At 36.2% G+C, this 18,538-nt stretch overlaps 1 protein-coding gene across 6 annotated transcripts in view; it reads right to left on the bottom strand.

Moving 5' to 3' along the window:
• The window catches only part of ASXL3 (ASXL transcriptional regulator 3), a 131,019-nt gene that overhangs the window by 88,700 nt on the left and 23,781 nt on the right, over positions 1 to 18,538 (bottom strand). For 3 of the 6 annotated variants that reach the window (XM_072924600.1, XM_041714728.2, XM_072924604.1), the window contains exons 2-3: positions 16,611 to 16,674; positions 14,728 to 14,810 (exon numbers count right to left, since the gene is read on the bottom strand). In XM_072924600.1, coding sequence (XP_072780701.1) covers positions 14,728 to 14,810; positions 16,611 to 16,674 — 147 coding nt within the window. The remainder of the gene's footprint in view (positions 1 to 14,727; positions 14,811 to 16,610; positions 16,675 to 18,538) is intronic. The other 3 variants (XM_072924601.1, XM_030266144.4, XM_072924602.1) reach the window with 1 other exon arrangement.

The following is an 18,538-nucleotide window of genomic DNA, read 5'->3' as shown; positions in this document are numbered from 1 at the left end:
AGAGCACCTCCTTCCTTCCTTCTTCTCTGGCCTTAGTGTGCACACCACTGTTCCACACTCTATTTTTTTACCCTCCTCTTCTGCCTGACTGCTGTTTTTGCCTTTTCTTAAATATGTTGCCCCAGAGGCACCACTATCTCAGCCGCAACGCTGTGTCTGTCCCTGCAGCCCCACACTGTCAGAGCATTGTCATTAACTCTTCATTCATTCATCTCTTCATTCTGTCTTTTCATCTTCTTTTATTTCCTTTCCTCTCTCCTTTATTTTTACACTTTCCCATCTTCCGTCTTTGCATGCTATCTCTTCTCTCTTCCTTATTCTTCTCCCAGTGTCTTCTCTCTTTCTCTCCTGCCCTCCCCACCTTCATCCTACAACTTCTTGTTATGATAAAAGAATCATAATTCTTTTAAAGCAGAAATATAAAATAACACTAAACCTTTTTGATGAAGCAATAACAATTGAAATCCCTAAATTTAATTTTAGTTTTGTCCATTTCTATTCAAAACCAAAGAAACAGCACCATATCTTATGCCTTCTTATTCACCAAAGTTCAGGAAAATCTCCACAGTTTCTTTGTTCCTTCTCTACAGTTTTCAGTTAGGACATAACTTTGAACTGAAGGAATTCAGAATTTTGAAACTAAATGTCAAATTCTGGCACACTTATGGAGAAGGCATATGTTTATTTTTAACATCCAAAACATTGCAACCAACCCAAAAAGAGAAAGCTAGGACATAAACCAGCAACCTACTTCTACATCTTCAATCCAGATTCAATTGAAAAAAGAATAAATTCTAAAGTCTGTCACATCATGTGAGAGAATAATAAGAATCATTCTTTTCCTTACAGATGATTTTTCTCATTATTCTAGTACTTCAAGAGTCAATCAGAATTTGAGAATGTTTTACTCAATCACCAAAATAGGCAGAAAAATCAAACTGATACAAAGAATAAGGAAGCTGAGAGTAATCATGAATAAAATTAGATCTGAAACAAATTATTGTTTCCTAGTAATACTTATTCCTAGAAAAATAGTTGTATAAGCAAGACTATACTTTCACCCTAAACATTAAAATAAATGCAACTACTACAACTTTGCTAATATATGCCAATTATGTGCATAAAATATTTTTGCTAAGAGTCCTTGCCTGTAAGAAAAACTTGAAAATAAACACAGAATAGGCAATCACAGTACACTCTGTACCTTAAAAAATATAGCAATGTATGATTGATTGTATTGTGTCAAATTAAAATATTTGTGTTGACGTGAAATGTTTGTAGTACGTAAGAGAGTTTGACTTGGCAAAACAGCACAGTAAAACTTTTTTTCCTTCCCTCAAAGGACCAAGCAGATACTTTTATTTTTGTGTTTTAACTTACTCCAGCTGTTGCAAATTAGTCTATTAGTAGATCTCATTCTTCTTCTTTGACTTAAGACAGCTCCTTAAGTCTGGAACTAGGAAACTTAAGTTTCTATTTAACTTAAAAATAGAAGTCAATCTAATTTCAAAATGTCACATACAATGTTTTCAAATTATAACAAAATAAACCCTCAAATATTTATTGTAAATATAGCATGGATAACAAAAAAAAAAAAGTTTCAGACTAGTCATTTTTGACAGCCACATCATTCCACCTGACAGGAAGCTTGCTGAAGTCCTTATTAAAGTCCCTTTGAATGAAAGAGCTGAGCCACACATGCCAAAGAAACTTAAAATAACGTGGAGCACAAAAAAAAAATCAGTTGTAGCCTAAAATCGCCTTCTGTTTTCAATAAAAATTGAATGAGAAGTAGCATATTAAAATAATTAACAGTTCAAATCATGTCATTAATTTCTGGATTGTAGCTTGGGCACAAATAATCCTGTACCAACACTTGTTTATATAGTTCAGTATATCATTTGGCTGAATGGTATTTTGGTGAAATAGTTTACATTTATATCAGCTATTACTGTAAACAGAGAACAGTCAATGACTGGACTGGGCTTAGTGATGTTGGCTTTGGTCGACGGGGACAGAGAGTCAGGAGTACAAATACACTTTGAAACTGCTGAATTTTCACTGGCCAAGGAAAGATTCCCTGATGGAAAACAAGCAGTCTTTAATAAAACAAAGTAGCAAATAAAAGAAAAACAACAACTTCCTGCTTGTCATATATTCCTTAAGGCATATTCTCAAAAACCTCCTTGCTGTCACTTATGGGTCATAGCCTTTTTCCTTCGTGATTACTGCATTTTTTACAAAATTATTTCATGTTTGATAATGCTTACCCCTAAAGTATTTAACAGTCTAGAAAACAAAAACTCCGGGTGCACTGATAACCTAAAAAAAAAGAAAGGAAGGAATAGCAAGTATTAGGGGCCATTTGCAAGAGAGAATAGTTGTCTGGATCCCACACTTTTTAAATTTTATTTGCTAATTAAATATAAAAGCATGCCGGTGAATCTCTGAATGGTGTATCTCCATGGATTCTGATAGCAAATAACTGTATCTTAAGCAAGCCTACTGAAACATTAACAATGCAGCAGTAGCTATGGATGCTGCAAGATCCTAAATAGGGTGACTCAGCTATGCGCGCTTGTTTTTTTCTTGCTGGGAGGTAGTACTTACTGAAGGGAGCTACTAGAACCCATTTTCCTTTCCTCATATTACAAATACAATGAGAACCAAAGGGAATGAGGGAGAAATCAATTTGTCCTCTTTTTGCTTTTGAGGGCAAACAGCAAAACAGTTCTTGAGGATCATCTGAGCACGTTCCCATACTCAGCTCATGGAATAACTGAGCAAAGGATGTATTTGACTATAATTGTGAAATTTTCAATTTCTATGCACATAAGAGCCTGTGTACATGTACAATGGTGAATTTGTGACTGTAGGTGCTATTTACATGCTCAAGCCCATAAACACAATTTCATATATGTAATTTTTAGGTCTTTTATTTATTCTTTCCTTTGAGGTGTACATTTTGGTCCCCAGTTCTCTTTTAATAGTGTAAATATCTGTCAGCCACACAATGACTGGTGCTAGCATACAGCTATCATAAGAAGACTCGGTGACCAATGCAGAGTTTATTTGGATTAGAAATAGAACACAGCTTTCTAAACTGATGGAAGAAAACTCATATCTTGAATAAAACATTTTTGCTTCACACGACAGTACATAAGCAAGCAAAATATGCTCAGACACTTGTTAAATTCTGTTTTGAAATGACAAGGATGCACGTAATTTAATTTCACAGTAATTAAGACTACCTGTGAGACTTGAATAAAATGGAATTGCTACCAGCTAGCCTTACAAAGAAAGAAAATTCATGTATGCAAAGCATTTTCTGGATAGTTATACCTGATCTTTTTCATTGTCCTCAGACAGTGAAATTCTGAGGCTTTTTTGGGGGCTTGAGTCTATAAAATGTACTAAAAAATTTTAAATTACATGTACCAGTGCATAGCCATCAATTTCAAAAAGAGGAATAGTACATTTCTCAGCTCATATTGCATGAGAAAAAAAAACCACAAACAAATAAAAAAAACCCTCATAGATTTTTCTGTGGTTTTTCCCCTTCAGCTAAGAAATGGTTTAATTACAGGTAGACTGAAACATACACACCCATATCTTTATAGAAACATAAAGACATCCACAGCAAACTGTTCCAGAGAAATAAATTATTACTAGAAAATGATGCTTTCATAGAAAGCCTGACAATGTTTTCTTCTTTCACATTCAAGTAAAACAGATTTAATTCAGTCTGCCAGAAAAGGCTATGCTTCTGCTCTGTGAAAAATATGCTAATGATGAAAATAAGGACTTGACAATTTACTGAATACTAAGCGGAAAATCTGTAATGAATTGCCTGTGTTGTAACGTTCAGTTTAGTCTCCTTTTTTTCCCCCTCAGTTGCTATGGAATACTAGAAATAGCATAAAGAAGATTATACTATTTTGTGGGATGTTGTGCATGTCCCTTAAGACAGAATGCTTAGAAATAAAGACAAAAGTCAGCTGTGGGATAAATGAAATTCAAAGCAGTAATAAATAAAAGGCTTAAATACTAACTTTTCAATGCAAAAGGGAAATACAGAGAACAAAACAAATGCCAAAATAATTCAAGCCCAACAAGTAAATCTCAATCAGCAACTAGCAAGTTGAAACCTAGAGTAATTCATTTTACACCTGCAAGGAAAAGCAGCTTCTTAGATTACTTGTATGCTGCAACAAAAGCTCATAAATCCATTAAATGCAGGCATGTCTTCAAGTTCTCAGCCAGTCTTCAATTTTCACTGCAGGTTTTAAGCCTTCAATAGATTAAACTCTTTTCCTAAGCATATTTTACCAGAGTGTACATTCAAACAGTGACGCCTTCTAGCTAAAGTGTCTGTATGCTTCTGTGTTTGAAATTTTTATATATATGGCTGGTCCTGACAGGCTTATGTGTTGAATCGCATTTGTCCAAATACTACCTGAAGTAAATCCAGTAGATTAGTCCTGCCTTTTTACATGCACAAGACAGCTGAACAAGGTTACTGGCTACTCAGCAAGATTCTTACATTTTGCCCCTAACCAGCATTAGTTATATCTATTAGTTATATCAATTGCACTGATATCAAGCTCTCTTCCTTCTGATTTTTATTTCAAAACCATTGGTTTATTACCTCTGTACTTTAGTGTTAATATGTGGTAGAGCTTCATTTCAGGACAATGATGGGAAGAAAAACACATTCTGTCAACTTTCAGTCTCCCTAGAATATTTTTGAAAATTTTGTGTCTGGACAGCAGTGGACAACTATTATTGGAAAGCTCTTCTATGTTCTTGCTTCTCCTTAAAGTGATGCTGACAAAACAATCTGATTAAGGCAGTAGAATCAGAGAATGCATTTAATCTACCTACCTTTCACATAGTCATACAACTGTAGCCAGACTTTGGAAAAAAGGAAAACAATCAGTCTGTCGACTGGAAAACTGCATCTCTTCAGTAATTTTTTTTTTTTTAAAATTCAGGCTTAATGCATTAAATTACTGGAAACATACTACACACACACAAAACAAAATAACCATCAATCCCCCACCCCAAACAAATAAATCAACCCTAAAACTTTAACTGCTGGGAGGATGGATTGAAGATATGGTGAAACCTTGCTGATGTAACTTCAGAGAGTATCTGATTATTTTGAACGCATTTAGGTCTCTTGGATAGCTTTATTTTTGAATAACTATTTTTAATGCAGAATTACTCTTCAAAATACTGAAACATTATAGAAAAAAAGAGCTGTAGCATACAGTGCATTTACACAATCTAGGAAAAATATGGGAAGACAGATAGGACACAATATACTCTTTGGTAACACCAATATATAATGTAGAAGGTTTCTCTTTTCATCAGTCTTAACTACATTGTTGCTTTTCAGTCTCTTTCCATAAAAGTCTACACTGAGAGACACAAGAAAAAGGCCAACACAACTTAAATTCTTACATTAAACATAAAAATATATTGATAAAGGAATCATTACACTATGAAAAGCAACACTGGAATTGTTGACAAATTTACATTATCTAGTCACAACTGATGTCCACCTCATTCTTCAAAACAGAACAACCTTTAACATGTCATGACTGCACAAAACTAGTAAATCTTTTAAGATCTGCACTGCTATACATTATTTGTTACATTTAGGTTGCTGGATTTCTACTTGTATTAAAAAAGGAACATCTTTATCATTAAATTAATGGAGGTCCTAATTTCAGAATATTAGGCTGTGATACAAAGGAAGGACTTGGGTGCACTTAAACATAAGTTTTTGCAACTAGATCTAGAACTTTAGAACTTGAAATATTTATCACATAAAAAAAACCTAACTATAGAAATTTTTCCTATTACAGGTAAAAAAATAAACTTTCAAATTTTTCACATATCCTCTGAATTATTATAACCTGAATATTTAATAATTGTACAGGTCACTTTCCCTTATCAGGAAATCATCAACTAAATAAAAAGCTTCATACAGTGCTTTATATACAGAATAGGTTTGGGTGGAAGGAGAAGAAACCTAAATAGCACAAGTAAAATAGTTTAATAGCACCTAGGAGACAAGTGTGTCACACACACTGGATTCCCATTTTCCCAATCTTTGCAGATACATTTTGCAGAACTGCTAATAGATGGAAAGCAAAAAAAAGGTTTATGGCATATCTTCAAGAAATACTTTTAAAAAAATCAATCAGGACTATTTCCTGTAATTTATATGAAAGAAGAAAAGCTGCTTACCATATATGTTTTAGCACCCAAATACAGAGAAATATTGTACCAAATGGAAAACTGAAGTCCTGAACACTAAATGAGCAAAAATGCATGTGGAAAAGTTACAGCAACGTGCTAATCTTAAAGAAAAGAGAATCAACTGTTCTAAAATCTCAGTTGACCAAAGAATGCAGGAACAAACTTCAACATGATGACAAATCATGATGAACAAACTTCAACATGATGACAAAGAAGAAACCATATGGGCTTTTCTAAACCATCAGTTGAAGGTCCCAGACATGGCGGAAAAATGGAATTGCTTTATTTTCTCATCATTGGTCCTGGAACCAAACTAAGGCAGAACGCTTGACTGGCCTCAGGTCAGAACATGAAATAAATACTAGGATGTTTCCAATGTAACACTTGAGAAAATTTCAGGCACACTGAATGGAATTTGAGGATGCAAGGGAAGGGAAAAAAGATAACAGCAGATCAGGATAACTGGAGACCATAGTGTGGATGACTCTGAATGAGAAATCAGGAAGATTCATCTTGCAAAAGCTCGTGGGACACAGGACTGCATAGAGATGGGAAATAGTAGATACTGCACAGGCAGCACCAATTTAACGGACAGGACATTGGGAGTGGGAGAGACAAGGACCAGGTTATATTCTTAGCTCTACATTTAGCTTTGATAAATACTACTTGGGTTCTGTCTCCACACTCTTTTTAAATATGCTCAATTAAGACTTATCAGTAAGAACCGTATCCTCCAAAGTATTCTGTGTCATACTCAAAAGATGCTTACAATTTAAGCTATGCCATTTATCATTGACACTCAAAATTAAATTCACACCTTAATTATAAAGATAGTTTTATAACAACCACTGACATGCAGACTGATTTTGCTGGACTGATCATTAAAGCCCCTAGACAGAGATTCCACTATCTTGTGAAGGAAAAAAAGAAGAGCATTAAAACAAATAAAACACTCCAGATAATTTCTAAAATACTAAAATATGGAGAAAAAATTAGGATAATGGTGGAAAACAAACAAACAAACAAAAAAACATTCCAGGTAGCTAAATGTCTTGTATTGAAATATTTCTTATATAGGTATACACAATAGAAGACTCAGCATCACTAAAAAATTCTTCATCTTTGCAACTCACAGAGGGCAAACATTTGAGGTTTTATTATTTTATGTCTGGTCTACATCTCATTCAAAACCAGTTTTCCAAATCAATGCAAAGGTGGGATTACTGCTATCCAGGTATAGGCAAGCTTTAAACAGTAGGGTAATTAAAATGCAGCAATATGCTATCAAGAATTCACAACCCTGGTCTTAGACTTGAGTTAATACTTTAGCTATTCTAGGGCTACATCATTGCCAAAACCTGAAATAATTATTACAGAGGTGACAGAGGTGTGATTATGCAAGTTACAGTTCCAGTGCTGGAATGCAATATAGAAAACCCACTGGTTTTTACCAGGTTAAACTGCACCACACAACAATGCTGGGAATTGTCTAGGCAAGAAGGAACAAGCCTGAGTATTTTCAGCTGGCAAACTGCTGCTATCCAAACTGCCTACCAAATTAGGTGGTCTTTTGTTACACTGGAAAGAACAGCATTTCAAAGACATGTCTGAAGTAAATTTATGCAGAAAGACAGGTTGTACTGAAAGTTTGTTTCTTTCAGTGCTTCACAGCCAAAAGCCACATCTGTACACGCATGAAAATCAACCTAATAATGCCAGGCAAAAGAATTTGAATAGCTTTCGCCCTCTCTTTCCATCACGGCTTCCTTTCAGTCCATTGCAGGGAATAACTACCTTCAGACAAAACAATACACTCCCTTCAGCTGAAGAAGCTCCCAAATAAATTCTATCAGACATATGCAACCACAGAAGCCTCCTAACTGTCCATGCTCTTCCACTGGCAAACACAGCCTTAAGACAAAAACTGTGGTTCTTTCAATTAAATTTTTAAGTGGCTTTGGTAATTGCAGGGCATTTGGTTTTTTTTCTTTTTAAAGGGAAAGATATGTGTGACTTAATAATTATTAATTACAATGACATTTTGGAATCACTTTACAGAGAAAGAAAGTAAAAAATTCTCTGTCTATATGCATACAATAAAACAAGGAACCTGAAAACGATAAACAACAGAAGACAGTTGCCAGCTCATTTAGCCTATTTACAGAAACAGCAGCATTCAGTAGGGATTTCTTTTTAAGTCAATAGCTCTAAGGATGAAGTATGCAAAGGCTTAAAGAGACACTGTCAAAAAGATCAAAGGATTCACAAGTGATGGTAATATTTTCAGGAGACCCCTCTAACTTCAAAGCTAAAGACAGACCCTGCACGGATCATACGTTTTATTCCATTGATGACTCCACTCTGCAGTTCAAAGTGGGTTTAATTCTAGCTAACCCACTAGTTTCATATTTTTGCACAAAGACTGTAAATCTAGTAAGAGTGTCTTTGAGATTTATGAGGGTCATACTTTGCACTGCTTTCCTAGGCTCAGAAGACTTAATGTGTTATGATATCATTCATGATAAATATTATCAACACTGTGGAGTGCACAAGAAACAGCACTATTGCCAGTGCCAGTGGCAAGCATCTCTTCTTAGTCTTCTGAAAGACTACTGTCACAACAATAAATCAATAGGTAGCTTAGTCTTGCAAAGCAAAAGGCAAAACATGCAGAGGGAAAAGAGACGATGCTCTGATTCCCATAGTTGAAATTAAGATCAACAAAGAAACACCAAGAGAATGAAGTTTGAGATTCCTACTGGAAAATGAAAAACAGAGTGAGGCAAAGCAACTTTAAAAAAAACTCTTTTATGAATTACCTGAACAGAATAATGTCATGGTTAAGTTAGTTGACCATACAGAAATCAATTACTCCAGCTGAATAGGGGTAACACTATGAAATGATCCCATTCCAGCATTCACAGTCCTGAGTCTAATGGAGGAGGAAAACAAATAGCGAGCATAGCTGTGGGCTAAAGTTGTACTCCAAGAAATTAAGAAGCTTGTCCCATTTTGAAAGTTTATTGGCTTTTAACTTATACTGAGAATCTTTGGCTTTAATCTTATCCAGACAAGTCAATTTCCCAGCCTCACCATGCACAGGAGAAAGGGAACTACAGAAAGCCAAGACATAATCTAGGGTTATTAGCATCAAACATTTATCAGAGTTTGGCTGGATATCCTCCCTTCGGACTCAAACAATGTGTATGGCCCAAGTATTGAAAACCTAGAAAAATTGTTCTAGAAAAATTCATAGAAAAACATAGATCAAGGGATATGCCAGTTAATTTCCCTAGTTCAAGGCAGGATCAACCAAATCTATGTAATTCCTGAAAGACACATCACTGCACTGGGTTGGGGTGAGACCTAGCAACCTTTCACATCTCTTCCATGGCTCACAACAGGAATTAATGATTCCTGTAAAAAAACAAACAAACAAACAAACAAAAAAAACCCCACCACCTTTGTACTTTCTAACTGGCATCTTCGCTTTCTCCAGTATAATGGCCTTATTTCTTGTTCTGTCCATAGCAGACATTCAGGATAACTCCTTCACTCTTTTCCTTTCTTTGGGGGTAGCTGAAGATTTACTATGCCTATGTTCAATCTTCTCTTCCTTAATCCAAACAACTAACTCATACCAGCTCCTGTCTTATTTTTATCTGCCTGATAATTTTAAGAGGTCTTCAAGTGGTCCTACTCCTCAAAAAGATGCCGTGCTCCAAACAGAATGCAACAAACAGACAGGTTACTTCTGGTGGTTCTGAAGGCAATTTCCAGGTAATGACAAAAAAAGGACAAAATCAAGAGAAAAGAAAGGCAGAGTCAGAAGAGCATCCGGCAAGTTTCTGGGACTGTACTAGGTTGACTTGAACCCATGGGGAAGAAGCAACTAAAACACTGAGCATTCATGAAAGAATCATTCGTCATTTTTAGCAAAACAAGGGAGAACACAAAAAGAAGAAAAGGGCTTCAGGAAATTAAACTTCAGCTAACTCACCCACACAACATGCACAAAGAAATTTCTGTAAGCACACCAGCAGAAAGGAAACTGGCTTGCTCTTTCAAGAAGGGGTTGGCACGGAGTAGTTGCACTCAAAGAACAGGATTCTAATGCCTAATCAGAAATGTGTATATGATTAGACAGCTGCTAAAACCAATACCAGGAACAAACATGGGAAAATTGATTAGATGATGATTAAATAAATTTGGTATTCTCACATGAGTTAAATGTGCTGAAATTCACCATAGATAATTAAAGCTGATTCATTTTTGAGAATTTGTAGAAGACATCAGTGATTCCACAAGAATGGAAAACAGAATGGAAAACAGTCAGTGATTAGTATAAAAAAAATTTAAAAAGACAGGTCTGAAGTAGTAGAGATGCAGCAACTGAATTTCAATTCCCACAAAATATAGAATAAAAATTATTTGGAAGTATTTAGCAAATAACAAGTTGAGTAATATATAGGCCTGTCAAGAACAAGTTACTTCAAATCTATCAAAATATTCTTTGTGACATAGCAGCAGATCCTATAGCTAGAGAAGCAGCAGTAGGTACCATATAGGCCAACTTAATAAGATTTTGGTTTCTCATGGTCTTCCATAAGCAAACAAAGAAATATAATGCTTCAAAAGAAAAAAAGTTCTAATAAGCAGATGCCACTAAAGCTTGGAAAAGCTGTGTACATGCTGGATGACAAGAGTACATTGTTATAGTAATTCTACTGAACTTGAGAAACAGTCTGCAGAAAACCCAAATACAATTCATTTGGGGAAATTTTAGAGCTTAACAACAATTAGGAACAAAAGAAATGCAAGATGGAGAACAAGCAGCGAGGCAGCAGCACAGGGGAAAAGGAGCACGGAGGCAAGAGAGTGGATCATACTCTGACTAGTAGTCTGTGCCACATTAGCAAAATCAGCAAAAGCTCATGTTAGGATATATGGACAGCAGGTGGTGAGAGCAGAAATTTACAGGACAGGAAATGTTTTCAGGACAGAGAATCCAGAGCACTGGGCTCTGAAGTGTGCTGCTGCCTGTCTTCCTTATAAAGAGATTTCAGTGTCCAGGTCTGTTGGCCTGACAGTGTTCACCACCAGCACAGGCATGAATGTTAAGTAAATACTTCTCCCTCCCCACCACCACCCACAGAAGAAAGCCATACATTTTCTACATCCCAGAAAGGTTTGCCTTAAAAGTTTTTATTCCTTCTAGGTAGTAGAAGAAATGCCTGCCTACTGACCATTTTACAACCAACAAGCATAACAGGAAAGATATTTAAGAAACAAAAATGAGTTGTTTCTTCCCCAAGATGTAAAGAATAAGGTACGTGCATAACCTCTCACAGGGTGTATCAGTAGAGCTTTTTGGTTTATTTTCTAATGGATATCTGCTTTGTAAATTTGTAATTTAATCCTTTTGTATTTAATTATATGAGTAATACAAAAATAAATGTGCAACTTGATGCCTTTCTGGCAAAAAAAAGAAAAAGAGGCTAAATAGTCTGACAGTGTTTTTTTAAAGATTACACATAATGACAATGAGATGGCTGAAAATCATACATTAGTCTTTCAGATTTACTATCTCAGCAAAAAGCTTTAGATTAATTAATGCTACAATATATATGAAAAATGACTAAGACAATTAACCTCATTCATCTATAAATGGAAGGGCAGAGAGAAGAGTTTCTTAACTTAATGTAGTAATTGCCAAGGTTCTACTGACAATGATAATCAGTATAAAGGAATAAGTGAAGTGTATTAGAGTAGTAACATATTCCTGGCTCAAGCTCAGACTTGGAAGAATACACAAATCGATATAGAATAAAATATGCTAGTACCATTCTGCTGCTTATGGCCAGATGACTGCATATCATAAATTTACATCCCTTGCTCATCTTAGCTGGCTGCAGCAGAGAGACCAGGAAAGACCATCTTTAGTTGTCACCCTGTTCTTTTAGAAGTTTTAACGTTCTTTTAGAAGTTTTCTATGCCTTCTGATGTTCATATATCTCTACTGGAGTTTCTCACATTGTTCATGTAAATAATGATTGTTTTGCATTCTTCTTTGTGGGAGGAGAAAATTGATGGACTGTTGGTTTGACCAATGTGGTTGGAGAGGTAGCAATTTCATCCTCCAATCCACTGTCACTTTTCCAATTCTATATGTTGTGAGGTCAGAAATAAAGTTCCCTCCTTTTGCTCTCTTCTCCCTCTTTTGTATCTAGCATGCATGTGTGAGTTATTTCGTGTCATAGTGTGACATTTAGTAGAAGCAAAGGTACCAACTGGCAGGAAGGTACTGAAAGAAATTGCTGGATGAAGTGAACAGGAGACTCTAAATTCAAGTACTTTGTAAACCAAACATCAGTGACATGCTGAGGCCAAATCAACAAATCTATGTATGAAGTCAAGCTCTTTATTGGTTCCTATAATGAGTTAGTCACTCGGGTAACTCTGAAAGTTTGTCAATAATCAATATTAAAATACAGCAGAAACTCAATTTTTACACGAAATCAGAAGTTAAATGAAAATTAAAATACTTAGAAATCGATACAGAATCAACATTTTCTCAATTTACAATTGCAGAATTTAGAATTTTTAGGTTAAGGACTTTAGGATGAATATATTTCAAGTATAAAGTACAATGAATTTTATTCTTCTCAGTTTTCCAGAACTCATGACCACATAGAGCATCCTGCAATCTACTACACTGTCACATATACCCGCATGTACCATGAATAAAAATCAGAACAAATCTGAATTTCTTTCCTATTTCGCTGCAATTCTCAGTTTCTTAGTAACTGAAGAAATGAAAAATCATCTAGTTTGGAACCTTTTTAAAGGAATTTTTCTCTTAGTATTCATTCTGCAGTAATTAAAAAGGGCTTTGACTTTTTCTATGTATAAAATATAAAACATTGCTTTCATTCCTTTCCATAGGTTTTCCACTCAAAATTTTATTCATGCACTGATCATGAAAAAAAGATTTTTTTAATTTACAAAGAAATGCTATTAGCAAGCATTAGAACCCCTCCCATGCAATTGTCTCATATCACAAGTCATAAGAAGAAAGCAATTCATTCACTGCTGTGAGAAACAGTATCTTAATAGAACAGATTTTCAAAACTGTGCTTTCTTGCATTTTTGTTGTTGTTGTATGCAAATCATTGCGGCATAACACATGTTTGGACGTTCATTTTAAAAAGTTTTCATCCCCTTTCTTCCCTGGAATCATTGCCAAATATACTCAAAGCAATTTCTCAACAGGAATTAAAGCACTTTAAACCTGTAAAAGGTGGCAAATTCAATTCACTTTCCATACCATCTCTTTTGCAATTTTATCAAAATATAGATATTATGAGCTTGTTGTGTGGCTGCCAACAATGAAGTGCATGCTTATGCTGTGCAAACAGTCACATAGATTGTGTTCTGTTCTGTTTCCTAGGAACAACAGTGAATTCAGTAAAAATATGTCCCATAGTTACTTCTGGTTCACCTTTACATGGGATTTTGAAGTTTTCTCGTTCTGAACATTAGGTTCCACACTGGAAGAACATAATTAAAATAGAAGCACATCTCCCTGTGCTTTGAGACAGCAACAAGTATTAATTTATTAAAACAGAAACTTTTACTATAATATTTGAAGAAGAGGCAATTGCTTCTTGTAGGGCACCTCCACCAGCCAACCAATTTTTCCTTAATTTTCACTTTCTGCCCAAGTTTCCACTTGAAGGTTACTAAAGGACCTAGCAAGTAGATAGTCACCTTTGAGAATAAAAGGCTGCATGTACATCTGAACCAGGCAGCAATGGAAGACAACTGACTGATTTCCATTCTCTCTGGGTAACAGATCTATCCTCTAAAAAGGTAATTATTATCACTTGAATCTATACCCAAAGTATGCTGTTATCAAGCAAGTTGAGTTGCTGTATCAATTACGGTATCCACTCTCTGCAGACACAGACTGGCCCCCAGTGTCAAAACATTCCTCTCCTTCCATTCCTAGTCCTTTATCAGCACAGTCTCTGTTACCACAGGCAACACCAGCAAGTCCTAACAGTGATTTAAGTGCCAGACCATAAACCCAAGAGAGAAGTGCACCCAGCTTCAACTTGCACTTTTTCCATGCACACAGTGGCAGAGATAACCCAGCTGATGAGTTTCAGTCCTTAAGCAAAAATGAGATGTAGCACTGGGCTGTCTGAGAAAATGACACTGTCTTTCTAAAGACAGGCCACTGGACTGGAGCTGGCCCACAAACTCCTTCGGTAACATACAGAGTTAAGACAGGCACTAACCCTTTTAAAAGCCTTGAACTAACAATAAAAAACCATCAACTGTATCTCCCACTTTGACACTGGAAATGAATTAAGCCAGCACTTGAAGTTTTCTAAAGATTATACACCATTCCTAGATTGTTTTCACAGAAATACAGAACATATAAACACTGACCTTGTTTCTTTTAACCCTTCTTTCTGAATGACTTCCAGTATTTGTTTTGCAGTCATTGGTGAGTTGGGATACTTTTCCAATGCCTAAAAAGAAATAATAAATGTAAGTGACAAGACACAGCTGTCCTGTGAATCTGAAAGGTTATGTGATCATGCAGTTTTTATACAGTCATTTGTAAAAGGCAGGGAATGATAGTGTTGAGCCTGGAGTCTTCTGTCTTTTGGAAGGCAAGATACAACTCAGGAAACCTCAGCAAGAAAAAGATTTACTTGCTGTTTTTGTACATCATCTGCTACCTCTGCCTGGGAAAACTCTTACCAGATTACAAATAAAAGGGCTGGAATACGCAATTGGTTTTATGACACAGCAACAGATTTTCTTTCAGGCATGAGGGGAAATACATAAAACACAAGAGCCAAAGAGGGGAAAAAATACCCACTAGTACTTTCTTTGATTTTTATTACTTTAGAAATCTTTGAGGTCATGTGACTATTCTAGACTTAGCTTTGCCATGACCTCAGAAAAAAAAATTGGCAAAACCTTCCATTTGTAGACCAGAAGCTACTGTAAGAATTGACACGGTGGGGTTTCAATTTTAAAATGCCTTTTAATTCTAAAAACAATGAAAAATGAATTAGTTAGAACAGTCACAGCACACAAGATGCTACATGACAGAGTGCAGTATATTTTTCCAGTTCAGCTCAGTTTTCCACTCCTTTGCCTTTTCCAATTGAGCCCAAAGTAACTTAGTCCTCTTTACAGGCAGAACCATCTTCTAAGAATTTTTCTGATTTTCCACTTCCTTTTTGTCCCCATCAATTTTATGCTGTTAAACAAACAGCCACTCTATTGCTCCTGTAAAATGACAGACTGATAGCCCTGGAAAACAAAACCCTTCAATCAGCAGTAAAAGGTGTGGCACAGGCCACAGTAATCAAGCTTCCCAGAGCATCTTGCCAATATATATCTCAGCCAGAAGTTGCATTTCTACCCTCTGTACAGTTTGGTCTAATTCAAATCATCCTGAGCTTCTCTGTAGTAGTTACTACCAAATAATGGCAATAGTGAAAGCAGCTACTACTATGAGGATACCTGCACACTAGGAACTAGAGACACCATGACATCATAGCACACAAGTCGAACTGTGAAGGGTGCTGGCCAGGGCTGTAATTCATCAGCTCACCTAAAGCCAAAGACTGCCTACTCACTACAGCTTGACCAGCTCAGCCCTTTTCTGCCATTTTACTGTTCTGATTTCCTGCCTGTTCTCTTTCACAGCCAAAATGCAGTTTACCAAATCCTTCAATTCATTGTTACAGATGAGCTTTTTATCCTTTATCCTTCAGTTCCACAAAGGAAAAGGTATAGGTGAAAGTTGCACTAGAAAGGTCAGGGAGTTGAACTGAGCTTATCTCGTGTACATCAGTAGGCAAGATTCAAAAGGGACCCATCAGGAAAGGAAAACCAAAAGGTGATTTGAAAGAAAAAAGAAGAGAAGGCTGGAAAGAGTAAATGTATAGCAACGAGTAAGGACCAAAGAAACTGCACAGAGCTGAGAAAAGGGCCATTGCACACAAGGGAAGAGAAATGATATGATGTATTACTGACAGAACAACAATGACACATTGGAAAAATGACAATGCGTATAAAGATTAAGACTAGGATGAGAAAAGATTAATGGTGTGAAGAGAAAAATGGAAACTTTAACCTTCAGAAAGAAGACAAAGTACAAGGTAAAATGAGAATCCACCAAAATAAAGAGAAAAGAGAACCAAACTGGGAACATTCCAAAGGGCAAACTGGAAAGGACAGGAGAGGATACTACACTGTACTGGACACGGCTATGAAGGAAACTGTGTGCACTTGAAAGCGGGGTTACTCACTGTGGAGGATTCCCTGTTTCTCTTCCTGAGTACAGGCCCCTCAGCACACCTGGGCAGCTCCTCCCTGCAATTGAGAAAATTTGGGTAGCCCTGTCCCCTTCTCTACGACATCACATCCTGTTCTATAAAGCCAGTAAAAGTGCCAAGTATTACCATGAGAGTTTGACAATAACTGGAAAGAAACAGTAAAGCTAAGCAAACATCAGAAGTCACCCTATCCTGGACAATGGGAGAAGGGAGAGCAGTTTGTGCTGAGGAAGCTGCACTGAACTGGTTGTGGAAATAATGGCCAGACATATGGATATGGAAGATCATCTTCACCAAACAATGAAACCAACAAGTAGGATGCATAACACCACTACAGAAAGTTTAATGAAACCCACAGGGCAGATTTCAAATACCACAGTATGAAGTGAACACATTCAGGGGATAATGACAAATTGAAATGCAGATTGTTAGACAGGCTGAAAGTGCTGGAGTAAATAATTGCCCATTGTGTGGATTTGCTTTACACTGGACATGTAGTGTGGGCTGCAGTTTCATATATCCCACAAATTTAGTTCTGTTCATCTAACCTTTTAAGCCCTGTTATTTAAAGAACTGTTCATACCCTAACCGAAAAGCATAAATTTTCCAATTTAAACACTGCTTAATTTGAAAGCCCTGTTATTATATAAATTATTAAGTCTTCTTTATCATAACAAAGATTAATTAGCAGAGAACCTTAGTAAGGATGGGGTTTTTTCTGCCCCCCCACCATGCTGTCCATCCTCATCATTGCTCCTCCTCTCCCCCCAGTTTTAGCCTAATCATTTATCACAATAAGCAAATAAAAATAATTACATGTAAAAAACTTTCAATGATAATATAATTTTCTTCCCTCAGTTATGGAAAACAGCATGAGAGCATTATTTAAGATTTTATGAGCTAATGAATACATTGAACTGTTAATTACACTAGTATCTCTTGCCTCTGTATCTTACCACTAACACTGCTAATATCCTTTTGCATTTCTAAGACTTTGGAAAGTAATATTAGAAATTCAAACTGAATAACTAACTGTGCCTTAAGGCAAACAACATACTAAAAGGCAGAAGGAATAGTTAAGTCATAGGCTTCTTGGTCAGACATAGTAATGCACATCAGCCGAGGAAGCCGTAATTTGTATTAAATATCATTCTTCTTCTTCCCACTCCATCCACCAACACTCGTATCATATATGGGCAGTGACTAATAATGCTGAAATTAAAGCATGCCAAAGTACTTTAGTGAAGAACATGACTGTTTCGATGCATTTTGTTAAGAAGGACAATAGCAGAAGAATGGTTTGCACTGACTGCAACCTCTATCACAGAGGATCAGATATGCTCTATTTATTCCTGCCATTCAACCATAGCCTTAAAAAGGGACAGACGGTAAATAACTGGGACAAATAATGTGATACCCATCAGGACAGAACAAGAACAGAAGTAGTCACTTCTTGGTGCTCATTCAAGCCCTGGTTAACAGCTCAAGGAGAATAAGGCTCAGATCATACCAAGCACATTGAAAATCAAACCTCCCAACAAACAGTAGCAGCCTAACAAATTGTAGTATTTGTGTCACCTGTAGGTATCAACTCACAACTTCAGAGATATTAAATAACAACACAGGTGCCAAAAATGCATATATTCCCAGTTTCACTAGAAAAGTCATGTCACTTATATACAAGTGGACAAGAAAAAATACAAATTCCTTTTCTCACCATGGTATCTACCATCATCTCTGTGTTGATGACTACTTGAAAAAAATCAGTTGCCACACGGGAAAAAAGTTTCTAGTGAACTGTTAGCAGGAAGACTCTAGTGCAGAGTCAAGACTTGCAGCTCTGCAAAAGAGAGAAATCCTGAATGCTCAGCTTGCCTAAAAAATCAGAAGAGGACTTCTCT

The sequence above is a fragment of the Taeniopygia guttata genome, chromosome 2 (assembly GCF_048771995.1).
Source record: "Taeniopygia guttata chromosome 2, bTaeGut7.mat, whole genome shotgun sequence".
Taxonomy (NCBI): domain Eukaryota; kingdom Metazoa; phylum Chordata; class Aves; order Passeriformes; family Estrildidae; genus Taeniopygia; species Taeniopygia guttata.
Note: the sequence above shows the minus strand (reverse complement) of the source record. Positions and strands in the feature narration are given on the sequence as shown.